Source organism: Anguilla anguilla, chromosome 11 (genome assembly GCF_013347855.1).
Source record: "Anguilla anguilla isolate fAngAng1 chromosome 11, fAngAng1.pri, whole genome shotgun sequence".
Classification (NCBI taxonomy): Eukaryota; Metazoa; Chordata; class Actinopteri; order Anguilliformes; family Anguillidae; genus Anguilla; species Anguilla anguilla.
The window spans coordinates 33,211,441-33,236,110 of record NC_049211.1 but is presented as its reverse complement, the minus strand read 5'-3'; the positions used below and the strand labels follow the sequence as shown (position 1 = coordinate 33,236,110).

Sequence of the window (24,670 nt, the reverse complement as noted above, 5' to 3'; positions counted from 1 at the left end):
CAGTCACAGTGGAGTGCAGTGAAGTACATAAGGCACACACGCACGCACACACACACACTCATGGTTTTTCATTCAGTCCCACAGTGCAGTAAGACAAACCCTTACCTTGCCAACACCAGGATGCAGAGGAGCTCAATTCCCATCCTTTCAGCTGAGTACTTAAAGCAAATCATTCCAGTTAGACAACAGTCACATGATAGTCATGTATCCAGGACAACAATATAAACTGTGTCAAGATGCAGAAGACCGTTCACAATAACAAACTACAGTGTCCGAACCATGATTCAAACCCGTGATTTAAACCTCTATCAGGTTGAGTGTACTTAACTATCTATACTACACAAATTTAAAATAAACATTAAAATATCAGTTTCTACAAAATCTGGATAAATAATACTTCAAATAGAACTAAAATGAGTTGGAAGTAAAGCAAAAGGTGGATAACAAACTGCTGAAATAACTGTCGGTCCTAACGAAAAACATGTCGAGCCTAACTTCACCCTGCTTTTCTTTCACTGAAACTTACATTTCATTTGAGAATGAAACCAGTTTTCCAACAGAAAGACACGGAATATAGACTATTAACATAACCGGGTTATGAAAAAAAGAGGACTTTTGTTTGTTTAACCTGACAGCCAGTGACTCAGTTTTTTTATTAAAACTCATCTCTCTCCATTCTCTTCACCAAAAAAATTAAAATAAAATACTTCAGCCAAAGGACACAATCTTGCTCACACGCAATACTTCTAGGAAGCAGGTATTCACCAATTCCATACTAATCCCAAAACTATCAGAATGTAAACACCGTTCAACACAGCATGTCTAAGCACACATCTTATCGGTTTCATTCGAAGCTGACCACTGGAAACATGCCTGTGGCGAATAATAAAAACATTTTTTTAGCCCAGGAACGCTGAGCTTTATTCACTTTCAGCGTGTGAAATTAGGCTTTGCTCGGCTAATGTTGACCTGGGAGACCGCAGCCTTTTCCCGCTCTACAAACTGGCATACACACCACAGCGTATCAGACTCCTAATCTTTATACAAATATTTATACAAGAAAAGGGGGGGAAAAAAACACACACACACACACACTATGAACTCATTCAGTGGTGAATCCATAATTCACTAGAATCAAGTCTCTGGGGTCCGAAATGCTGAGTTTTGCTTCCTTCTAGTTTCGACACAAGCGCGGAGAAGCTGAAAACACGGTTTTATGGCAAAGCGCGAATCACGCGGAGCTCGAAACGCGTCGCGCTTCGCAAAGTCCGGTCCAGAGACCGGAGCGAAGACGCAGGACGTCATCCGTTGCACCTCCTCAAGGACCCGGCGCCGTGCCAGACCTCTGACCCGCAGGACTTTGTTTATGCTCAACCAACGCGACCACGTCAAGCGTTTCTGTCACGGACGAGGTGGTCGACAAGAATCTCCACTGAGTACATTTTTCATCTTCTCTAGTACAGACCCCGCCCCTTGCTCCCCGTCCCTAGAACAGAAAAGCTGTGAGATGCTTAAAATGTTTGTAAAGCCCAACTCTTGTAGCATGTGTAGCTATAGAAACCACACAACTCTGCTACTGCAATAAGTCAATGCCCACTTCCAATCACAGGTCTTTTCCAAGAGAGGCGGTGGGGCTAAACCAATGAACTGGACAGGCCAGGTGCAAGTCCAATGGGGTCTTTCACTGCTGATGAGCCTGTTCTGTGAGGGAGGGGGGGGTAACATCATTGCTCACTGGGGCTGAAGGCAGAGACAGTTTGGGGGGTGTGCTATCTGCTCAACCTAGAAGGTGGGGGGTTGGGTGGAGTTTCTCAGGGCCAGGGTGTCTCAGTCCGTGGAGAACAGGTCCCCGGCAGAGGGGAGGGGGGCCAGCCCCCCCGTGACGTTGGGCAGCAGGGAAAGATCCGGAAGGCTCTGGATGTGGGACTTCAGCTCCTTGCGGACTTGCGTTACCCGGGCCAGTTTCTGCTTGTACTCCTGCGGAACATACAGTGGATTCCCCAAATGTATCAGTTTTACATAATACCCTTAGTCGCCATGGACACGCATCTTGCAGATATGGCTAACCCCTGACACTAAGGATAAAGGCATTAAGACACTAAGTAGAGGCCTTCATCCAGTTAACCAACTTGCACTCATTTACAGAACAATAAATATAACATATAGAAATATGCCGTTAACACCCCTAACACAGATGTAAGAGAGTGAGAGAGCGCTGCTGGGTAGTGTAGTCCCTAACACAGATGTAAGAGAGAAAGTGAGCGCTGTTGGGTAGCGTAGTCCCTAAAACAGATGTAAGAGAGCGAGCGACCGCTGTTGGGTAGTGCAGTCCCTAACACAGAAGTAAGAGAGCGAGCGAGCGCTGTTGGGCAGTGTAGTCCCTAACACAGATATGAGAGTGAGCGCTGTTGGGTAGTGTAGTCCCTAACACAGATATAAGATAATGAGCACTGTTGGGTAGTGTAGTCCCTAACACAAATGTAGGACAGCGAGTGAGCGCTATCGCGCAGCGGGCCGGTTTGAGGGGCTCTTGCCTCCAGCTTCTTCTCCCGCTCGGACAGCGCCTCCCTCTGGCTGTGGATGTACTCGGTCAGCATGCGGGCCAGCTGCCGCCGGTCCTCCAGCTCGGCGGCCAGGCGGCCGTTGTACTCGGCCAGCAGCAGGCAGGCCTCGTCCACCGTCTTGGACAGGCTCTCCGCCGCCTCCTTATCTGCGGAAGGACCCGAAGGGTTAAACCTGGTGGCATGCTCGCGGAAACCCAGGAAGAGCCAACCAACTACCCATCTATCTATCTATCTATCTATCTATCCATCTATGTATCTATAAATCTATCCATCTATGAATCTATTTATGCATCTATCAATCCATCCATCCAGAGAGCATTCCATTGCCCACATGATAGCGACCAAGGTCATGTGACTAAACATTTGTCTGTTTTTTTTTTTGTATCTCATGCTCGAGATATTTTTCCCATCAGACTGTGGGCCTCCCACAGCAACCATTACTAGTCTGCGAGAGTCTGGGAGAATACTTAACTAGGAGTGGATATTTCACACCCAATTATTTCATCATTTATGAAGCAAGGAACTTACTGAGAAATTGTAGAAGTACTCTTAATATCACTTCATCCCTTTTAATTTTGGCTACGCCTGCTCAGGTCATTTTTGCAAATGCAAGTTTATGTGGTTGTGTGCAATTGTGGCTTAGCGATCGTTAGCTTCCTTTTATTTAAAAAAAAAAAAAGCATTCCCTCACCCCGGGACTCAAACCCAGCACCCTGCGGACAGACCTCCCTGGGCCAGGTGTCCCGCCCTACCTGTGATCTTCTCCAGCAGGGAGACGTCCTGCACTTCCTGTGGCAGGGACGCGATCTTCTGCCGCACGGCGGCGTCGCCAGACGCGGCGTTCTCCAGGTCCTGCAGGGCTTTCACCAGCTCCTCTGTCTGCCAGCAAGAGGGGGGGAGAGAGAGAGGGAGAGGGTGAGAGGGTGAGAGGAAGAGGGAGAGAGAGGGGGAAAGGGAGAAAGACAAGGTGGATAAAGCAGGAAAGGGAGGGGAAGAAGGTAGAAAGCAGTTGAGAGAGAGAGAGAGAGAGGGGAAGAAATGGAGAGATGGAGAGAGAGAGAGAGGTCAGTGTCACTAAAGACAGACTTAAAACTGTCAACTGTCCCTGCCCTTCTAATGTTTACAGGGTGTGAATTCCAGAGCTTGGGAGCCCTGAAAGAGAAGGATCTATCATCTTTAGCACATCTTTAGCATATCGTCTGGAGCACAGGACAGTAAGGAGATTACATTACATTACAGGCATTTAGCAGACGCTCTTATCCAGAGCGACGCACAACAAGTGCATTGGTTCATGATGTAGAGGTGCAAAAGAAACACTAGAGTGAAGTAAGGATCGTAGTGCCAGAAGTGACCACATCGATCAGGACTCCAACCCTGTAGAGTAAGCTGTTCAGCAAGAATCCTACCAAGTACAAACTAGCACTGGAATCACATCTAATCACACCTAATCAGACAAAAAAACAATCCTGCCAGATACACTAACATAATCATATTATCCTAACTAGGTACAGTGAGCTAAACTATAGGCTAGGGAGGGGTGGGGAGAGGTGCAGCCTGAAGAGATGAGTCTTCAGTCTGCGTTTGAAGGTGGTGAGATTCTCTGCTGTTCTGACCGCCACGGGGAGGTCATTCCACCAGCGAGGGGCCAGGACAGACAGCAGACGGGAGCGGGAAGTACAGACGCGAAGAGGGGGAGGTGCCAAGCGTCCAGAGGTGGCAGAACGGAGAGGTCTGGCTGGTGTGTAGGGTCTGATGATCCTCTGGATGTACCCTGGTGCTGACCCCTTAGCTGCCTGGTATGCAAGCACCAAGGTCTTAAATTTGATGCGAGCCATAACAGGCAGCCAGTGGAGGTCAGTGAGCAGGGGGGTGACATGGGAATGTCTGGGGAGGATCACTCTGTCACTCTGTCACTCTGTCACTCTGTCACTCTGTCACTCTGTCACTCTGTCACTCTGTCACTCTGTGAGGACCTGGGCAGTCTCCCAGAACTATCAGGCACACAAAGCTCAGAAATGTAGGCAGAGGCCAGGTTGAGAAGAGCTTTAAAAATAATCAATAAGCCTGTGAAGTGTGGCACAGATTGGGGTGACAGGCGCCATTTTACCACTCTGGCTGCTGAATGTTGGACAAGCCAGAGGGGGTCATTCCTATGTTCCCAGGGTCCTACGTTCCCATATTTATATGGCACATAATGGGAACATGACAAAGGGTCCTATGTTCCCAGGGCCCTATGTTCCCCAGCTCTACATATGTGCTCTCCCAGCGTCCTATGTTCCCAAGCTCCTAGGACACTGGGAACCATAGATACGCTCCCAGCCAGAGCCTAGGCAATGCGTGCCAGCTTAAAGAGCAACTGCACTCACCGTTTCAGCCTGGCTCTACAAGCCTGAGCCACAGCCTGGCTCGAGTCACTACACAATTTAGAAAAATGCTTCCTGGGGTGGGAGGCGTAGGTGTGTCCATCTCATTTGCTAAATGATCTCTGGGCAAATTACGCAAAGTACAGCGTAGTGGCACTTGGCTCACGAAACTCATTTTAGTGGACTGCTTAGGCGAAATATGAGAATGTTTATGAACAGGTTGCCATGTTTCTCCAGTTTGAAAATGTTGGGCCCCAAACCAATATAGCTAATCAGGCGCTGGCAGTGTTCCGTGCATTAAAAAAGTAAAACAAACAAATTTGTGAACGCCAACAATTTTCCGGCTGGATATTTTGATCGACATCTATAAAATGTAGTACCACCTCCAAAGAGATACTCTGACATCAGGATTGGGGCGGGGTTAGAGTGGAACACAGAAAGAAAATTTCTAACTTTAAAGGGCAGTCAAAAGATGGCTTTCTACCAGTTTTTTTCTGCCAAATCACATTATTTCAGAATGTTGAAATAATGGCATGGATTAAAATGCTTCATTATAAAGTATTCATACAAACATGTTTTCAACTAAAAAAATGTTACCTAGAGTGCATTTACTCTTTAAGCAGGTGTATAGAGAGATGCAGTAATCTCATGAAAACGAGATTATAAAGAATGAATTACTTTCTCAGTGTCTGAAAAAGATAAACATGGCCTAATCTTAACCACGTTTCTAAGCCGATGGTAGAAATATTGCACTACCTTTTTAATGTGAGAATCAAAAATTTTCCCCAAGGTACCGAGAGGCAAGGCCTCACATTCAATCTGAGAGTTTAGTTTACGTGACATAAATTCAGACTCAGGCTTGGGACCAATAATTCATTAACCTCAGTCTAGCTGCAGACTGGTTAGCAGCGTTTCCCTTTGAGAGTGGGTGCAAGAAAATCAGAATTTTTTTGTGGCAGCAGTGGATACTGAATATCCAGTTTTTAATAAAGACATTTTTTACAACTGCATTTGGAAAACCACTTCCTCTCCATGCGTCTCTGATCTGTATGTCAAAAAGACAGCGAGAATGTGAGTCTGGGTCCATGGCTGTCCATTGGTGTTTCAGGGAGACCGAAGAACACTGAATGAGAAAACTCTCCTCTCCCAGTAGCACTGCCTAGACTACGCTGCCATCTACAGGTCAGAGGGCTGAAATACACTTACAGTAGTATTTAAGCCCTCACCGTTGGTAATACTGTAGCGAGGGATTGGTATGGAAAAAGGCAAGACGGGTGTAGGTATGAAAGCAAAGGCAATTAGCCTACAGCTTCTTTCAGCTCCTGTCAACATGGACAGAACAGGGAGTCTACTGTGACCTGCTATGCAGCAATATCTTCACTGAAAAATCAACACTGATAAGGCTTCGAACTACAGTTCCGACAGGACTCATAAGCTCTGCTGGAGCTGACTTAAATTTTATAGTGCAGTGGACCCCAGTGGATTAATGGAATTTCATCCCTTGCAAAGGATGCCCGCCTATGTTTGAGGAGCATTAGTCTACGCTCTCCTACTTGACGTACCATAGCAACAACGGATCTCGCTATCAATGACCTGATCTGCACAAGAAGAGCGAATCCTTCTCAGTGGCCAACACTTTCAGCTGGAGCAGACATTGATTCTGTAGCTGGCCGGAAGTTCTCTTAAAAATGGGGGTTGGGGGGTAATCCAAAAATGGTTACATGAACTTGGAGTTCACATGTAACCCGTAAGGAAGCAGGCATGTCAGCTGGGTTTTTTTTTTTTTTACTTCGTCCATTAATGGAGTTACTTCAGAAGACTAGGGCCTATTCACACCTGCAAATGTAAACCTAATAAGTATAACTATGGGGCATATAGGCCTTTTAGTCTTTTATTTTTCTTCAATCATGCATGATGTGGAGAATAAAAACTAAATGTCAGAGGCAATGTGAAATGCTTCAGGGAAAACAATTATCACAGGATATCTATTGGGTGTTTATAAGAGAGCCAATCAGCAGCAAGGTCGTACAGCTTCTACGTGATCATGGGATTCGTTTTTCCAGTCTCATGGAAGCATCAAGGTCATGCTCCTGATTGGCTGTCTAATCAGCACCCAATAGACAGTGAATTTTTGTTTCCCCCAAAAGCATTTCACATGTTTGGCTGTTAACTGCCACATCAGATGTGATGAAAGAAAAAAATGCAAAAGATTGCTTACACATCCCATGTCGGGATTACCCATAAAGAAACCTGTGATTCTATGTGTTGTGCTGCCCTAGCAGCCTAGGGCGTGATATATCAGGTTCAGAGCCAAACGCACCAGCTGCGGACCCGTGCTGTCACTCTCCCGCGGGGAAAAGTGGCCCCTGTAATCGTCGTCCTCTTCCTCCTCCTCCTCTTCCTCTCCCTCTTGGACCTTTTGGTACGAACGCTTTACGGCCTTCTTTTCCTCTGAAAAACAAAGAAATGAAGAGTAACCTAGCACCCTTTTGTGGTTTTGAAACCCTTTAAAGCCGTATTCAGGAGCGTCAAAGCATTGCGCGAATGAGTTTAAAACTGAAACCGGACTGAACTGAATAAGTTTAAAATTGAAACCATTTATGTACAGTAAGTGCATTCCGAAAGTCATTGGAACAACTACTGAACACAGGTCAGATACGGTACTATACTCATTATGTATCAGCTATCCATACTCATGAAGCTCAAGTACAGTTCACACAGTAAGCAATGACTGGGTCAGAAAGTCAAACTAGAATTTTACTGTGCAAAACTGCACACTCACTGCAGTGTGCAACCTCACCACCAACCTTACAGATCCAACATTAACACCTTACAACAAACAACATACCACCAACTGTACACACCCAACATTCACACCCTACAACATACCACCAACCGTACACACCCAACATTCACACCCTACAACATACCACCAACCGTACACACCCAACATTCACACCCTACAACATACCATCAACCGTACAGATCCAGCATTCACACCCTACAACATACCCACAAAACATCTCACCAAGAGCATTGCAAAATTGTGCAAACCACTCAAACCATTAATCTGCATTCTGTAACCTAGGGGTGCCAATCAAGTCCCTGTTACAAAATTACAATTAACTAATCAATTCATCATTTTAAAATGTGGCACTAATTGAACACATTGGCAATTGAAACCTGAACAACATGAGTCACTGTGCACAAATGATGGTAAACATTCATGCAAGATAGGAGAAATGATTTGTCATAGACTATTGACACACAGTCCTGTCTCATGGGTACTGGATGACATTAAGCAGATACTCTAATCCAGAGTGGTTTACACAACGTAGTAGTTTTTACATAGTATATATTTATACAGCTGAAGCCTGTCATGTAACTTGCAGTGTCAACCCTTACAAGCTCAGTTTTCAACATATTATTCTACACTGCCAACCAAATTTGAAATGAATCATTAGTGCAATGGCATTGATCACTTAATTCAGACAGTTAAGGAAGGTGTGACATCAGAGTGTTGTCAGTATTGGATCGAGTGTCCCCCTTCACCTGTCCATCTGTCCCCTCTTCGTGCTTACCTGAGGGTTTGTGCCGGGGGCTGTTGGAATCCTCTATGGCCAGTTTCAGCTGCTGGATAAAGTCGCTCCGATAGAGGTTGCGCTCCTGCCAGATGTTGAGCAGCCTTTCCATGTGCTTCTTGGAGCCATCGTCCGACTCTCTGCGGGAGAAAACATAACTACTCCCAGTGAGTAAAAAAAGCGCACCCATGCATTCAGATAGCGCAACATTTCAGACCGAAGTGACTGCGAAGGCAGGTGCTATGCTTGTCCATGTCCAAATCATTTCATTTGCATACTATTGAGCATGTTATTTGAGTACACTTTTTTAAAGAATGCTGTAAGTATGCTAAATTTCTGAAAATTGAGTACACTTAAAAATACCTGGATGAAATTCTTATTTCCACAAATAAGTTAAGTATGTAAAATGTACTCACTGTTTTAGTACAGGATGGGCAGTATGCGAAGATCATCCTCCTAATTTCGAACACTACTGTGAAAGTGTTCTAAGACATTCTGCTGTCACAGCACAGGTGCAGGATCTTTACGGCCGGACTACTGTCACAGCGTCACACATGTTTCAACCAATCAGGGAAGAGTAAACAAGCTTTTCTTTTTTATTGCAAGAACTGAATGTACGTAGGCCTAAAGTAACTGGTCTTTAAAATGAATGGTGCGAGAAGTACTGGGACATTTCTTCTAAATATATACATTCAAAAAGTCATTAGAATAGTTTGGGTTGCCTGTGTCCAAAGTACCAGAACAGTGTGGTTGCTATTTATCTTAAAAGAAACTGGTTAACTCAATTGATGTAATATATTCTAAAGTAACTGGATAATTTTGAGTTGTTCAGAAGCACCTGGGTAGTGTTACTTTGAATGATTTGTCCTGGTTATTTGGTTGTATACCATAATAAGCTTAAATTTTGTTCTTTGTTTGTTGGTCGTCTTGAATTTTTTAAGTAGCCTAACAAATATTCCACACCATTGTAAATCGAGACGCAATCATTTTGCTCTATAACATAGCCTACTGGTCCTTTCAGAATAAAACAAGATTGTAGCTATGCATGCGCTGATTATTCGTTATATTGTCAAGCACAGCAAATCAGACATGCAAAGAAATCAGAAGCCAAGAACAGCCTTATAGATGGGCTTTGCTCAATTTGACAGTCATCCCAAAGACGGTAAATTAAATAAAAAAGGGAAAGCTATGGCAGCATTGCAAGGCCTTCTGGCCTAAATTACAAATTGCACAGTTCGAGTTTAAAGGCCCTTGATGTGGAGAAGCATATTTTAAAGAAACAAATTAAAGATGATCAATCAGCCATTAAAAGTCACCAAATACACAACAACTTGGAATGCAAAAATGCAGCTGGATTTGCATAAAGAGGTTGCCATTGTAAATGATTTTAACTTGTAGTTACAGCGCAAATTACATAACACACAGAAGAAAAAGGATTACAAACTGCATATGACCACCTATTCAAGAATTTAATAGGAACACGGTAGGTGCCCAACTGGCTCAATCTCAGTCACAAACAGGGGGGGATTGAATGTCCTAGGGATGATTTCTGTTTGTCCCAAACAGATTTTATAGCAAGGTTAGAATAGTACGGAGGTACTTTTCAGTACACACTTTGGACACAATGTAATTATGCTGATTCGTACACAGCCCTTGTGACAAAAAAATAACTTGCTTGACCTGGGAATCTGAAACTTCAGCCCTGGAAAGCCACTGGTTTTGTGGCTCATAATTTATTGTCAAGAGTGCATGTAACTGTCTCCCCAGGACAAAATTTGTTATTGGTTGAAAGAGGGGAAAACCGCAGAAAGGAGTTGTTTGAGTTCACCGCCTAAGATCGTCTTTGATCCCAACCGAGTAGTCAAATAAATTTCAACCATAGGTACATGTGCCAAGTACGAAGAATAGAAAGCACGGCTATGCGTATTACCTGGCAACATGGGAGCAGGCGTCTACCAGGACACCCTCAAAGTCTCGAGTGAACTCGGGTCCTTTCTTCTTGCTGTTTTGGATCACGTCATTTGCAAGATACAGGAACGTCAGTTTCCTGCTTCTTTTCGCTGGAAAGGGATGTAAGCAACACCTGAGTCAACTTAAAGTTAGCCACATAGAAATGTTCATCGTAAAATGTAAAAAAAAAAAAAAGAAAAAAGATATTAGTTTGCAAACAAACAGCATGGAACAGACTGAACCACTGACGTCTGTGGATGATTTATCTACAAAAACCTACGAAGCACAAGTGTCAAAATAGCATTATTTCAAATTAACACAATTTTAGCTTTACCTTTTTTCAGTTCTCTGTGCCACACACGCACAATGAGCGATGCGTGTTTACGGTGGTGAATAATCCACAGCGAGAGAGTCTGAACGCTCTGCTGCGAGTTGCTAAGTTCCGAAAGCTTCTTCTCCAGGGCAGATTCAGAGAAAGATGACATGTTTGCATTTAACGAAATGAAGACTGTCCACTTTCTCTCCACGTTCCTAACACACTATCCTGGTGGCAGCGGCACCATGCAGCAATAGATTCCTTGATCACAGCTTTGACGTAACAACTTGCCAGCAACGCTCGCTAGGCGTCCACGCTTCTGTAGTCCAAAACTGTTGAGGTAAAAGGCAATATATGAGAGCAAATCAACAAGAAATGATAGATTAGATAACTGAGCGATCAACTTTAAGCTGACTAACAGCTAACGGTTAACTGTACACAAGAAGCTCCAACTATGTCAACATTAGCAAGTCAAGAAACACGAGAAGTTTAATGTTACTCGCCGAAGGGAAAGTTAACTTCCAATGATCACGCTTCAGTTTCACAGCGAAGCTAAATGGCTAGCTACCGTTATATGTCATCTAGCCGGCTAAATATAGCTATAACCATAGCTTACCAGATAAATAATGTTTCAGAGACATCCGGCCTTCACTAATGCTAACCCGTGTAGTACTGCACGACTTCCACGGACAATTTTAGATAAAACGCAGCTTAACTTAATTACAAAGTTAGCGAGGTGATGGTGTCGCGCAAATACGTCTCTAATCTGCTTACCTATCCCGATTACTCAGCGCCGAACTCCTAAAGTATTGTGCTCAGCATGATTTAGCTGGCTAGCTAACGAATGCTAGCTGTACGCATGCAGACGCATTATGCAAAAAAGATCCCTGGTTACTTAAATCGCAACACTTTTATTTTCGGTAAATCGTTGCGACTAGTGATAATCAATTATGACTATCAATTTTGTCATAACTCTGTTGCCCAGTCGATTTGGTTCAATATTAGCCTACGGTAGCTTATGCAACTGCTGGCTAGTAGCAGCACAAACACAACAGCAAGATGGCCGGTGACCTTTACCATGGAGTTCAAGGGGTAGCATAAACAAACACCACGCGCCCACCAACAATCAAGCACTTTACTCTTATTTAAAGCTGTGCGAATCCATTTTTAAAAGAACAAATCATTTATTTATAGAGTTAATTCGCTAGCTGCTTATGTAACTGCATTAAGTTCCGCAGCACAATGAAAGGCTAGCTAGTAACTTCGTGCAAGTTAGTCAGTAAACTTAAGTTACATTACGCTTGGAGATGGAGGTTCAAAGCCTTCATGGACTCATTGATGAATGTAACTTGAATGGACACCAGACAGACGTTCAGTAAAAAAAAAATAATAATAATAACGCACTGTAGCCTTAGATAACGTTATATTCCTCGAGTAAATCCATCTGGTTATTTTTGTCCGTGCAACTGTATAGGAGACGCTTCATCAGCACGCGACGCGTCGCGGAAAACTGACGTAGTAACTGCAATACGACTCTCTGCTGCTTTTCGGCATGCTTTACCTTGGTTCATCGGAAATGGTAGGCTATAACGTTCGTAAATAACTGATATTTATTGCCAAATTTTAATGCATGTAATAGGAAAATTTTCAAATAAAAATATTCATACAAACTCTGGGATCACGTTGACGTAGACACAATTTAACTCGTATTAATATTCATACGTGGGCTACTGTAATGTACTGTACAGTTAGTTAGCTATTTCGCTGGCTTCTGTTGTTTGAGTGCAGCTATATACCTAAAGTCTTTGGCTAGGACACTATATTAAATGAAATTAATTACCTACCTGTGTTTGCCATCTCGGCTGTATAGACAGTTAGATGCATTAATAGCATCCACTTTGTTTTATTGTTCTTGTTTTTAAGTAGCTGAGCTGTTATGAATTTTGTTATCAGTTTGTTGCAACTAACTGAAAATGAAGGCCTGTGGTCATGAACGTGTGACTGCTTTTCCCTGCAGTTCGATCTCTGAGATCTGGGACGCCGGAGATGGAGCAGATCGACGAGCCCAAAGTGGCGTTTGCGTTCCTGCGGCCGGCGTGTGTGCTGCTGACGCGGGAGCAGACTGCGGCTAACGCCCGGCGGCTGGCCGAGCAGCTGCGTCTGGTGAGCGACGGCGCCCTGCAGCAGCTGCAGGAGTACGTCCTGTTCCCGCTGCGCTTCGTCCTCAAGACCCCCGCCCCGAAGACGGAGAGCCTGGCACAGGCGGCGGTGGAGGTCGTGGCCTACGTGCTCTCCCGCACCTGCGTGCGCAGCTGGGACGTCCTGCGGGAGCTGTTCTCCGAGCTGTGCCTGTGCCTCTGCTCGCCGGCCGACCCGGGGCGGCCCGCCGAGTCTTCGGAGGAGCTGAAGGCGGCGGCACTGCGGGGCCTGCTCGCGCTCGTGCACGCGGCCTACGGGGATGTGGTGTGGCGGCTGTACGAGCCCGCCATGCTGCCCGGCCTGGGGACCGCCGTGTCCCTGCTCCTGGCGCTGGCGGAGCGAGAGAGGGCCAGGGAGGTGCAGGCCGCCGCACTCAAATGCCTGCAGGCCCTGCTGCAGCGGTGCGACTGCCCCGAGGAGCACGTGACAGTAGGCCCCGAGGAGGAGCGGGCCCTGGGCGCCGCCTTCGCCTCCTTCCTGCCCGGGATCGCACTCGCCCTGTCGCGGGTGGTCGCGGGCGACGTGCGGCAGGGGCACGAGGTGACCGCGAGGGCGGTCAGGGTCTGGTACGGGACCGTGGGCCTGGTCTTGGCCGACGACCAGCTGACCGACCCAGGCGCCCCGGAGCAGCCGTCAGCGGAGCTGGGCAGGGTGGGGCAGCTGGTGGTGCGGAGGACGGCGGATTGGGTCAAGGAGACCTCGGGGAAGCTGGCGGTGATCCTGAAGAGGATCATTTCCTGGATCTCCGCCCACCAGCACTGGAGGGTGAGGCTGGAGGTGGTGAGCCTGTCGGATCACCTGCTGACCACCAGCCGCGGGTCCCTGGGCGAGTGCGTCGGGCCCCTCCTGGACGCCCTGGTCACCATGGTGAACGACGAGGACCCTGTGGTCAGGGACAAGTGCGGTGCGGCGCTGGAGAACGTGGCGTGGATGAGCTGGGAGCACGGCGGACAGGCCTTCGCCGACGTCCTGTCGGAGAACCTCCACTCCCTGGCCACGTCCCTGCCGCGCCTTATGAGGACATCGGACGACCGGCGCAAGCTGGCCGTCCTCGGCGCCTTCCTGGGCTACCTCAAAATCCTGGGGCCGGGGGTGGAGGGGGTGCTGAATTCGGCGTCTCACCTCCACCGGGTCTCCCGGGCCCTGATGCAGGTGCTGGAGCTGGACGTGTCCGACGTGCGCATCGTCGAGGAGAGGGGCGCCGCCGATCCCGTGGGGGGCGGGGCTGGCGAAACGCCCGTGCGGAAGAAGAAGCACTTCCTGTACTTCACGGACGAGAAGGTCTTCTCCATGCTGCGGGAGGTCTGCAGGTTGCTGGGTTACTACGGGAACCTCTACCTGCTGGTGGATCACTTCCTGGATCTCTACAGGGAGTCTTCAGCCTACAGGAAGCAGGCCGCCATCGCCCTGAACGAGGTTATCGCCGGAGCGGCGGGCGTCGGCGTTGACGCGACCCGGGGGCGTGTCCCGGTGAGCCGCGACGACCTGAACGCGGCCGTGACTTCGGTAATCGAGGAGTACACCAGCCTGGACAACTGGCACCTGCCCACCTCCAGCGAGGACTCGGACCAGGGGGAACAGTTGCATTTCGGACAGTCCGCGATGCTGTCGATCGCAAACAGAGCCGAAGGAGAGCTCAACCAACTTCCCTCTGCGAGGAAGGGGTCTACTGTCCACCAGCTGAACAGCAACATTTGGCAGATCTGCATCCAGCTGGAGGGGATCGGGTGCATGGCTCTGGCGATGGGGACGGACTTCCAGCCGTTGCTGATAACGACGCTGTACCCCGTGCTGGAGAAGGCCGCGGAGCGGACGCTGCTCATCGGCCAGTCGGCCCTCGCCGCCATGTTGGACGTCGCCCGGGCCTGCGGCTACGGCTCCCTGAAGGAGCTGGTGGTGGGGAACTCGGACTACCTGCTGAACGACGTGGCCCTCAACCTGCAGCGGCTCGGCCTGCACCCCCACGGGCCGCGCGTGCTGGCCGTCATGCTGGCCCACGCCGACGCCGACCTGCTGCCGCTGGTGCACGACGTGGTGCGCGATGTGCTGGCCGCCCTGGACCAGAACTACGACGAGAGAGCGGACGTCTTCTGCGCTGTGCTCCACTCTCTCTTGAAGGCTTTGGGTGAGCTTCGGGTTAAAGATGCAGGGGGTCATTTCTGGGGTAAAATGGCCCCTTTTGAATCTTTTGACCTCTCAAGTCTTTCTGATATTTGACACCCATAATGTAATCTTGGAGTAATGACCATTTGTTTAGTGACAAAAAAAAATCACTAAGATAATTAGCAACAAAATATCCATATTCATTTCACTGTTGGCCTATCTACCTCTGCTTTCGAGAACTACGGTTTGACAACCATATATGGTAAAAACAATATCTTGGTCTCATTGTAATCACAAAGACTGTGCAGATCAGAGAGGTCAGGAGTCAAAAGCGGCCATTTCCCTCGGAATTACCCTAGTTTCAAGCCTTGAACGTAGTTGAATGCAGGCATTAATGGTTGTCTCTTCCACTAGACTACAATTTTTTTTTAAGGGAGCAAGCAGTCTTCCTTCCTTTTGTATTTTTTAAAATTCGGACAGGGAGAATGCAGATAGGATCACATCTGTGAAGGTGCCATGAGGGGGATTGAGCCTTTGTCCACATGCGGCGGAAACTTACTGCTCAAGGGTTAAATTTGGCCGCTAGTGTAAAAGCTAATGATGTTGCTCTCTTCCAGAAGTAATTTTAAGACAACTCAGTTCATGGTTGAAGAACTTTAAATAGGTTAAGCTCCCACCCACTGTTAATTTAGAAATTTCACATTTATGTTTTGATTTTAAAAAAACCTCTGTCTCCAATTATCTTCTCTAGTGTGTGCTTGTTTTTTTATTTTATACCTCATTAGTCTTAGATTTGCACATTTCACTTCTGATTAGAAACTGAGTAGTGCAGTTTAGTTGTGGAGCCATCACCTTATTTTCATGTTTGTGCTTTGTTAAGTATAAAAAAACTCCCACAGCTATTTATCTAGGCTAATACAAAAACTTGACAATTATATTAACAGCAAGATTTGCTTTTACAAATGTTGCCCGGTTACAGTGTGAAGGCAGGATTTTTGATAGAAACCATCATAACGTCTGCAGTGTTTTCTTCTTTATAAGGTACATGGGAAATTGTCCATAAAGATTCCTGAAAAGGAGCAGTATTTTTGATAGAAATAGTCCTAACGTCTTCTGAATATCCTTCTTTATAAGGTACATGGAAGATTGTCTGTTAAGATTCCTGGAAAGGAGCAGAAATGCTGTGGGACCCATGCAGGCCCCTCTGACGTGGTGGTAAAGGCTTCTGTGGATTTGTGTTTCTGCAGTGCGGTGGTTCCCTGTCGGGGCGGGGGTGAGGAAGGCACCCCCAGGACCGGCTGGGGCCAAGAGGGCGGAGCCCTGCTGGGAGGAAACGCTGGACGTGAGGCAGTTCCTCCTGGACTACCGCAGGGAGAAGCAGCTGGCGGAGGGCATTGTGGGAGATGATGAGGATGCAGAGGATACAGGTTAGCATTGTTTTTAGCATTAAGAAGATTCTGAGGTCAGCTCTATTTGCGGAATTCAAAATGGAATTGACCTCAACCCTGATATTAAACCCCCTCAAGTGCTATGTTGGGGGCCAGCTTGGTGTAGCAGTAAGACAAGGGTCTGGAATTCAAGTCCTGGAGGACTTCAGTGCCTCTGGGTATTTTTGTGGTTTCTTTTTATTCAGCCGTCACTTTGGGCCGTAGAAACCAGGTGTGTGGGACTCTGTAGCTGAACAGTGACTTCAATTACAAGCTAACGTTGTGGCCCCCCAGGAGTCTGACACCCCTGTTGTAAGGGAACTGGATGTGGAACTGGAAGGTTGTGCGTTCTACTCCTAGGAGGGCACAACTGCTGTACCCCTGAGAACGACACCTGTACTGAATTGGGCCGATAAATATCTACCTGTACAAATAGGCAGTAAGCCTACTTTCCAAGCGTAAGCTGTGCCAGGCGTAAGCGGAAGTTTTGTCGACAGTAAATGAACACCAAAGAACCACGCTGCAATGACATCAGAGCTTTGTTGTGCAGCTTCGAGATTCACAATGTGCTTTTGTTTTTATGCATAAGGAGAAACACGCTGACCTGTTTCTGCTGTTTCACTGGGCCGAATAGGTGCCTGGTTCTTATGGGGAACAGTGCAGCATAGACATTTTAGCTGCTGACCCATTACATGTTAGAATCCCTGATAAAGAATTGCTAGTGGCTTTGAGGAAGGTACTCAACTGTAGTCGCTTCCGTAAATATCTATATACAGAAACCCTGATGTGAATGCCTACCATGTACAATTTCAAGGATTATAATGTCTCTTAAGCAAATGCATTATGTCAGGGCTTTCTGAACTTGGTCCCGGCGCTCCCTGTGTGTTCTGGCTTTCATTTCTACCGAAGGTGCAACTCCCGAAAAGTTTTTAATGAGACTCTCATTTCTAATGTTGAATGTCTACCGAGGGGTGAATTACTCTCCTAAGGCCACATTATGTCAGGAGTAGCTACACCTTCCATAAAGAATGAATATCAATTTTCACTTACCGGGACTTTTGCTTAGTCAGACTGTTTCTTAAGCAAACCCGTTTTCAGCAGGGTCCTTTGGAAATACAGGAAATTCTGACAAACCAAACCTGCCTTGTGTTCAAATAAAGTTATGGGGAACAGCAAGAGAAGTGTACACGTTTTCAACAATTATTATTATTTACTGGTCAAGGCAGTGACCTTAACAAAAACCAGCATACACCAGGGAGGGAGGTTGGGAAACCATAGATATTTAAAAAACACTTACTGTTTTTATTACATCTGAACAAAGATCTACTCTTACTTTTTTCCTCCTCACTGGTTATACTGCTGATTGGTAAAATGAACTGGCAGCCAAATACCAAGTCAGCCTGTTGTGGGCCGTATAGGAACTCCAATTGACTAAAACGGGCTTAAAATAGCAGTTTCTATTTTCTTTAAACTTTTATGTATGATATAACTATTAAAGTAATGATTAGGATTATTTGAATTGCACAGGGTCTTAATCTGGGACTTGGCTCATAGTCTTACCTGTGTTTTGCAGAAGTGCCCCCGTGTGCAGAGGAGAGCGACGTAGACATGGGCATCCCAGACGAGAAGGCTGAGCTCCCCTCCCACATAGCCATAACCAAGGAGGTGATGGAGAGATGCGTCCACCTGCTGTCTCACCCCAGCCTGCCAATCAGGCTCAAGGTAGAGTGGAGAAGCGGCCAATCGCGAGGAGCCACAACAAGCCGCACCTCTCCGTTTGGTGCATTTCATTAAAAGTGAATTTCGCATTAACAAAGCAATCTTACTGAAGTCGAGTGACACACAGAAGTATGTTTAGTTTCTACGGGAGCATTTTCAGTTTACTCTTTTTGGTCGACATGTACAACTCACAGATTGTTACTGGAACTGACAGCTTGTATTTATTTATTTATTTATTTATTTTTTTGAAACATGAAAACATGAAGAATTTTAGGCATGTTGTCATTTACATTCCGGGTGTTTTAGACCTTCAAAGTCAATGGTGTGTGATTCAATAAATGATGCATATATGGAGTTACTGTAAGTAGTTAGCCTTCAAAAAAACTTTTATGTAATTCCCATATACTCATACATTTTTGATGTTTTGTTATTTTGTCACAAATAAGCCTGTTTTTGTTCAGTTAGCATGTAGTTCAGCTAAATTCCATTATGCGATTCTGTTGCCTCTTTTTGAATTATTACAAGATCACTGACTGACAAAGCTGTGATTAATTGATTAATGTATTCTAATTTGAAGAAGAAAACAACCGATCAGAACACGTATTATTTGATTAATTGAGTAGATGTAGTTTAAAAATGGAGTAAGTCATCACAACAGTAAAACTATAATGATATAATAACACTATAATAATACATTCATATGTGATCACAGTTAAAAATAACTAAATATTTAAACAGTTCTCCTTAAATGATCCTCGAATGATTCAAGATAATTTGTTTTCTAAAACTGTTTGAGTAAACTGAACTTAGTTTCGTTAGTTTTTTTTGTTTGTCATAAATCATTGTTAAGCCAGAGGACAGGTGTAAAAATAAACGGTGACCCAGAGGGCGTTGTGGGTAATGTAGTTCTTTGTCCTGGTGGCAGGTTTTGGACGTGCTGGAGCTGTGCGTCCTCGTTCTGCACGCCCACACGAACGAGCTGCTACCACTGGTCCACCAGTGCTGGCCCGCCCTCCTGCAACGGCTCACCAATGACGACCCCCTGGCTGTGTTGCGGGCTTTCCGGGTACGGCCCTGCCCCTGGCTCCACCCCCCACTCCATCTAGGCCTGCCCCCTGCACAGGCCACGCCCCCAATCCACCTGGGCCTGCCCCCTGCACAGGCCACGCCCCTAGTTTGTTTCAGAACAGACACTGATGCAAGCTCTGCTGGGGAGACCTTCAAAAAAAATGTATATTAGGGATGAAGCCCAGAGATGATATTTATACTCAGCGGCTACTTGATTAGGTGCACCTGTTCATTAGCGTTAACAAATAGGCTGCTTCTCCAAACAGCGAATCGTGTGGCTGTGACTCAGTATATAAAGCATGCGGACATGGTGAAGACGTTTAGTTGTTGTTCAGCCAGACATAAGAAGTGGGCGTCATGCGTGATCTAACCGACTCTGACAGCGGTAAGGTTGTTCCAGCGTCTCAGAAACAGCTGTGTGTTAAAGTGTGTGAAAAAACAACAGTATTTTCACACACTGCAGTCTCTGGGGTTTGCAGAGAACGGTGCGATAAACAAAAAAATATCCAGCGAGCAGCAGTCCTGTGGGTGAAAACACCTCGTTATTGAGGGAGGTCAGAGGAGAATGGGCGGACCTGTTCAAGCTTAGTCAGGAATTATACAGAATTACAGAAGGGCACTCATTTGGTCAGTTAACCTTACGGCTTCATTCGGCTGTCTTTTTACTGCGATAAACGAAATGCCTGAAATTGCTGTCTGAATATGTTTAAACATAAATGAGCATGGTACAAGTGAACGCTACCCTATGGAACAAAACCATGCTTTTCTGTGCCGATTGGAGATCTGTACTTCTAAGCCGTCAAATATTTTCTTTTCTTTTTGGTAATGCATAAGAATGAGGTGTACCAGCAAAGACCAGTTCAAAAGCGCTCCGTATCATCTAGTGAGTTCTGTGTGTGCTTAGCTGCTGTTTAATCACCGTGTGATTTGCTTGATTAAAGTAAGGCTGGTCTAAGCGTATGCTTTCCGTGCCTGAGTGACATGGTTTAGGCTGAATGACATGGTAAGAGACTGACCGCTGTGGCTTCCCCAAGGTGCTGTGCACGCTGGGGGAGACTTGCGGGGACTTCCTGAGGAAGAGGGTGTCCAAGGAGGTGCTGCCGAAACTGACGGGGTCGCTGCAGAGACAGGCGCCCGTCAGCGCCAAGGCCGGCCCCATCTATACCCACACCCTGGCCTACAAGCTGCAGGCGGCCGTCCTGCAGGGCCTGGGCTCCCTCTGTCTGCGGCTGGACCTGGGTAAGCCCCGCCCCCAGAGCCGGACGTCCATTACGGCTCTGCGTTCGCCCGGTTACAGCAGCATTAACGTGCGACTGTGCCTCCAGCATTAACTCATAATGAGAACTCCCTTTCACTACATTGCATATTTGTAATAAAGCACCGAATTCATATGTACGTATTATGTTGACAAAGGGTAATGTTCTTGTGTGATTCGCCTGTCTGAAATGGCCTTTAGCCGCCCCCTGCCCTGACTCCCCCCCACCCCCCCCCCCCCCCAATGTGTGTTTGTGTCTCATCTTTGGTGTTTTCGTTTATCTGCATAACCTTTCATTCTCCGTGAGAGATTCAACATTCAACCCCTGTCAACCTGTCTTCAGTTTCAATGGCTGTTTCCCATTTTTTTTTAAATAGCCAAGGTGTCGTTATTTAAAGCAGTAGGTGTCACTATTGAGCCAGAGAAAAATGTGAATGCCAGGGAAAGGCTGGCCTGACTGCATTGAGCAGCGATTTTTCATTCAGATTCACGCGCCTGCCTTTCTTCCACACGGAGACATCACAGCTGTTTTTGTCAGGGGCAGTCGAGTCGAGCCAAGCCAGGCGAGACCGTTATTAAACCCATTTTTCACGAGCAGAAGCCTTTAGAGACCCCGGGAGCATTACGTGCTGTTCCGAGCGCGCTCGACCCCGAGCTCCGTCTTCGCTTCGGAAAAAGCTTAAAAACACAAGGCAGCTCTTCTCACGACCTCGATCTCGATTGCTGTCTGAACGACGCCTGAAATCCCTTCACCGACAGCCTCGTAAAACCCACTAGATTTTGAGAAATTATTTTGCCCTCAAGCTGGCTGGACTGGCCTCTAGTGATCTCGTCAATCTTTTCCTCAGATCCTAATGGGAAGAGGCATTTATGTGAGCGAGCTTAAACACAAAATAGCCCCCTTTCCCTTTTCAAGCGCATGTAGATATTCTGACAATATTCAGACCCCCCCCCCCCCCCCCCCCCCCCCGCTTTCAACCAAAACAGCTTCAGTCTCATTGGTGTGCACCTTACGGTGTTCTAAGTGAAGGGACTGATGGGAAATTGTGGGTTGAATTGGAGGAAATGGGTCTGTGTTTATGGGGAGGCAGTAGACTGACTGTGGTTATGAAAGGCACTTTGACACAGGAATAGATGTGTGAAATGGGAGGAGGCGGCCATGTTGTTTCCCCCAGCCCACATCAGTCCCATAGACTCCAGCCTGGTCCGGTATGTACCGGGCTGGACCAGACAGAGGGACGGACCTTCTCCACTTTTTAGGAATTTATCCAGCCAAAGGGCTCAAAGAGTCTAGAATAGACCTGGACAATAATAAGTGAATTTCATATTAATGCATATATATATACAATTTATGTAAATAAAATTGTGTATTAAAGAAAATACTTTTACATATATACTGTACAGTGAGCTCCATAATATTTGAGACAAAGATATATTTTTTCTTTATTTGGCTCTGTACTTTTCAGAAAAAAACATCTCTTTTTATATATAGCCCCCCCCATTTCAGGGACAGTAATTAAGCGGTTGTGAGCTAAATTTTAGTTTATCAGAGTCCAGTGTGTTGTTGCTACTTTATAGATATTTTTGCATAATTTTTATTCAAACAGTTTTTTTTTTAAAGTAAGACTTCCTAGGATGTCTAATCAAGTTTTGAAAAACACTTAATTTCTGGGTTTGCTATTTAAATTTTTTACTAGTGGTATAATAGTCTGCATAATAGCAGAGCATATTTAAAACTACATATCCCAGGTGTGGATCTGACCTCTGACCTCTCTCTGTCCACAGTGGACACTGATCTGGAGTCAGTGTCTGAAGCCTGCCTGCCATACCTGAGCAGCAGACAGCCACCCAAACTACAAGAAGCCTGCATCAGGTAACTGCATATACAAATATGGCTTTGAAAAACTGTTATTTCTTAAGAAGGAAGATTGGGATCGTCGTCTTGCTGTAGGATTCAGCCATCCTATGAGTTTGGACACATTTGGTTGAACTTGAGCAAATAAGATGCTTCTCTACTCTTCAGAATTCATTCTGCTGCTGCTACCAGCAGTTACATCATCAGTGAAGACAAGTGACCAGTATCTGTGGCAGCAATGCATGCCCAAACCATAGCACCCCCACCACCATATTTCACAGATGAGGGAGGTGCTTTGGGCTGGTTTTTTTTTTTTGGCCACTTTGCTCTTACCGTCACTCTGAAGTGAATTGTGGTCTCATCTGTCCACCAGACCAGAGCCCTGCAGGTTCTTTTAGGTGTTTCTCATTATTTAACTGTAACCTGGCTATCCTGTTTTTGCAGCTAACTATAATAGTTATATTAATAATTATAATTAATAATTATAATTATACCAATAATTGGTTTGCATCTTGCAGTGTAGCCTCTATATTTTTGTTCGTGTAGTCTTCTGAATTATGTTTTCTTGCAGATCCTCAAGCAGGTCTCTTACCACTGAGCTCAGTTCAGTATGGTGGCTCGAGGGGACCAAATTTAATTTAAACATATTGTTTTATGTATTTCAGTGTTTTCCAGCACCTAATCCAGGTGGACCCTGATGCCATGTGGTTCACCCTGAATGAGCTTCACTGCCCGCTCACCTACGAACCCCCACATCCGGACCTGCACCCCATTACCCTGGCCGGGATGGGCCAGCCCAGGACAGAGTACACGGACAACGTCCTCAAACTCCTGGAAGACGTCAGCTGACCGGACCGGTTAGCATGACAGCTAACCCGCGGAACCGCGAGAGGGGGAGATGTACGGTTTGTGGGTGGGGCCTTTCTGCATCGGGTCAGAGGCACCGGCTCAGCTGAGGAAGGAACGGGCCGAACCGTTCCTCTGGACCGAATAATGAAGCATGGCTGTAGTCCTGCCAGTACAGAGGCAGAGAAAAGGAAACTGAAACGGACCTGCTCCTCCATGAAGAATGTATAACAGGGTCGCTTACAACGACACCCAAATCTCAACAGATTTGTTAAGAATGGCTGTATAATGATGGGAGGTATAAAAAATGCAGTACTTTAAGCGACCACCGGGGGGAGTTTCTAGCTTTGATGAAGTCGTTTAAAAAAACGGCAGCCAAATACAGCTTGTAGAGCACGTGTGGCTTGTAGCTTTGATGTTAAGTGGAGGGTGTGTATGGTGGTCCAGAAGCTGTTCGTTGTTGAATGTTGGCAACTTAGCAAGAAGCTATTTTCCAAGATTATTTGCACAGTGTTTTTGCTTAAGTGTCTGATTCAGGGGTTGGACAGCAGTACCCCAGTGGATGGGATTTGATGGGCAGCCTTCTGGTGTACCCCATGGCAGAAATTTACATTCCATGCTCCACAGCTGTGCCCCACAGATCTGAATTTGGGTGTAAACCCCCGGACTCCCAAGTTACTCAGTTGAAAATGTCACTCACCATGACTTGTGCACTCTGTTCACAAGTTCGAGGCCTGGCCTTGGCTGACTATGACTGAGAGCAGACAACGTCCCTTATGGCAATGCAATTTACTGAAATAAAATATCATGTTCAGAGAAGATACTGCAACATTTCACAATAAATGGGCAAATACACACTGTTTCTGCTTTCAGGTATTCCTTATTCCTGCAGTATATGTTCATATGTGGACTTTTTGGAAAATATAATGATAAATGTACTTCTCAGTACAATTAAAGTGAAGTTGTGGGTTGCTTTACAAAAGGGCACCAAGGTATTAACTATATTAGAGGTGTGTAACTGCATATTTCACAGTAATTAAATGTTGTTTATATATATATATATATATATATATATATGGCCTGTACAAATCTTTTTATCTGAATGATTTTCATATTTGCCTGTATATTTTGAAGAGTGGCAATATCTTCATAATATATTGCAGTTAATTCTGTGCGTGTACAAAAATTGCTGTGAAATAAATATGTATCATATTTTCCAAAACGCCCACATACCTCATTTGCGAAACTGTTGCAGTATATTCAATTTTCAGAGGGAGCATTGCTGTGCTATATACACTGATGTTTAGTATAAAAGCAGAAACTGGACTGAACTGTAGCTTAAGATGCAAATGAGGTACTGCCTGATCATAACGCTATCTCATACTCAATAAACACCTCCCTCATGAGAAGGCCTTGTAATTATG

At 45.9% G+C, this 24,670-nt stretch overlaps 2 protein-coding genes across 7 annotated transcripts; one reads left to right on the top strand and one right to left on the bottom strand.

The window, feature by feature from the left end:
* Positions 1–634: 634 nt before the first annotated feature.
* On the bottom strand, positions 635–12,259 carry rprd1b (regulation of nuclear pre-mRNA domain containing 1B). 6 transcript variants are annotated; one of them, XM_035381412.1, is made up of 8 exons: positions 12,179–12,259; positions 10,793–11,106; positions 10,439–10,568; positions 8,509–8,666; positions 7,248–7,378; positions 3,317–3,443; positions 2,535–2,710; positions 635–1,977 (listed from the first exon to the last, which is right to left on the bottom strand). In XM_035381412.1, exons 2-8 carry the CDS (start codon positions 10,941–10,943, stop codon positions 1,828–1,830), a joined length of 1,023 nt encoding a protein of 340 aa, XP_035237303.1. In that variant the 5' UTR covers positions 10,944–11,106; positions 12,179–12,259; the 3' UTR covers positions 635–1,827. The 6 variants fall into 6 exon arrangements, with proteins under 6 accessions (XP_035237303.1, XP_035237301.1, XP_035237299.1 ...); XM_035381410.1 differs by having other exon boundaries at positions 12,074–12,215; XM_035381408.1 differs by having other exon boundaries at positions 12,069–12,205.
* tti1 (TELO2 interacting protein 1) lies at positions 12,237–24,655 on the top strand. Its single transcript, XM_035381406.1, has 8 exons — positions 12,237–12,353; positions 12,792–15,098; positions 16,324–16,503; positions 18,077–18,225; positions 19,148–19,288; positions 20,325–20,529; positions 22,331–22,418; positions 23,066–24,655. The coding sequence occupies exons 2-8, from the start codon at positions 12,821–12,823 to the stop codon at positions 23,247–23,249; spliced, it is 3,225 nt and encodes a 1,074-aa protein (XP_035237297.1). The 5' UTR covers positions 12,237–12,353; positions 12,792–12,820; the 3' UTR covers positions 23,250–24,655.
* Positions 24,656–24,670: the final 15 nt, after the last annotated feature.

Coding starts and splice junctions, on each gene's coding strand:
- rprd1b (XM_035381412.1), bottom strand. CDS start 10,943: ATGTCATCTTTCTCTGAATCTGCCCTGGAGAAGAAGCTTTCGGAACTT. Junction 10,569..10,792: donor GCACAGAGAACTGAAAAAAG/GTAAAGCTAAAA, acceptor ATCCCTTTCCAG/CGAAAAGAAGCAGGAAACTG. Junction 8,667..10,438: donor GCCTGCTCCCATGTTGCCAG/GTAATACGCATA, acceptor CACTGGGAGTAG/TTATGTTTTCTCCCGCAGAG.
- tti1 (XM_035381406.1), top strand. CDS start 12,821: ATGGAGCAGATCGACGAGCCCAAAGTGGCGTTTGCGTTCCTGCGGCCG. Junction 16,504..18,076: donor TGAGGATGCAGAGGATACAG/GTTAGCATTGTT, acceptor TGTGTTTTGCAG/AAGTGCCCCCGTGTGCAGAG. Junction 20,530..22,330: donor CTGTCTGCGGCTGGACCTGG/GTAAGCCCCGCC, acceptor CTCTGTCCACAG/TGGACACTGATCTGGAGTCA.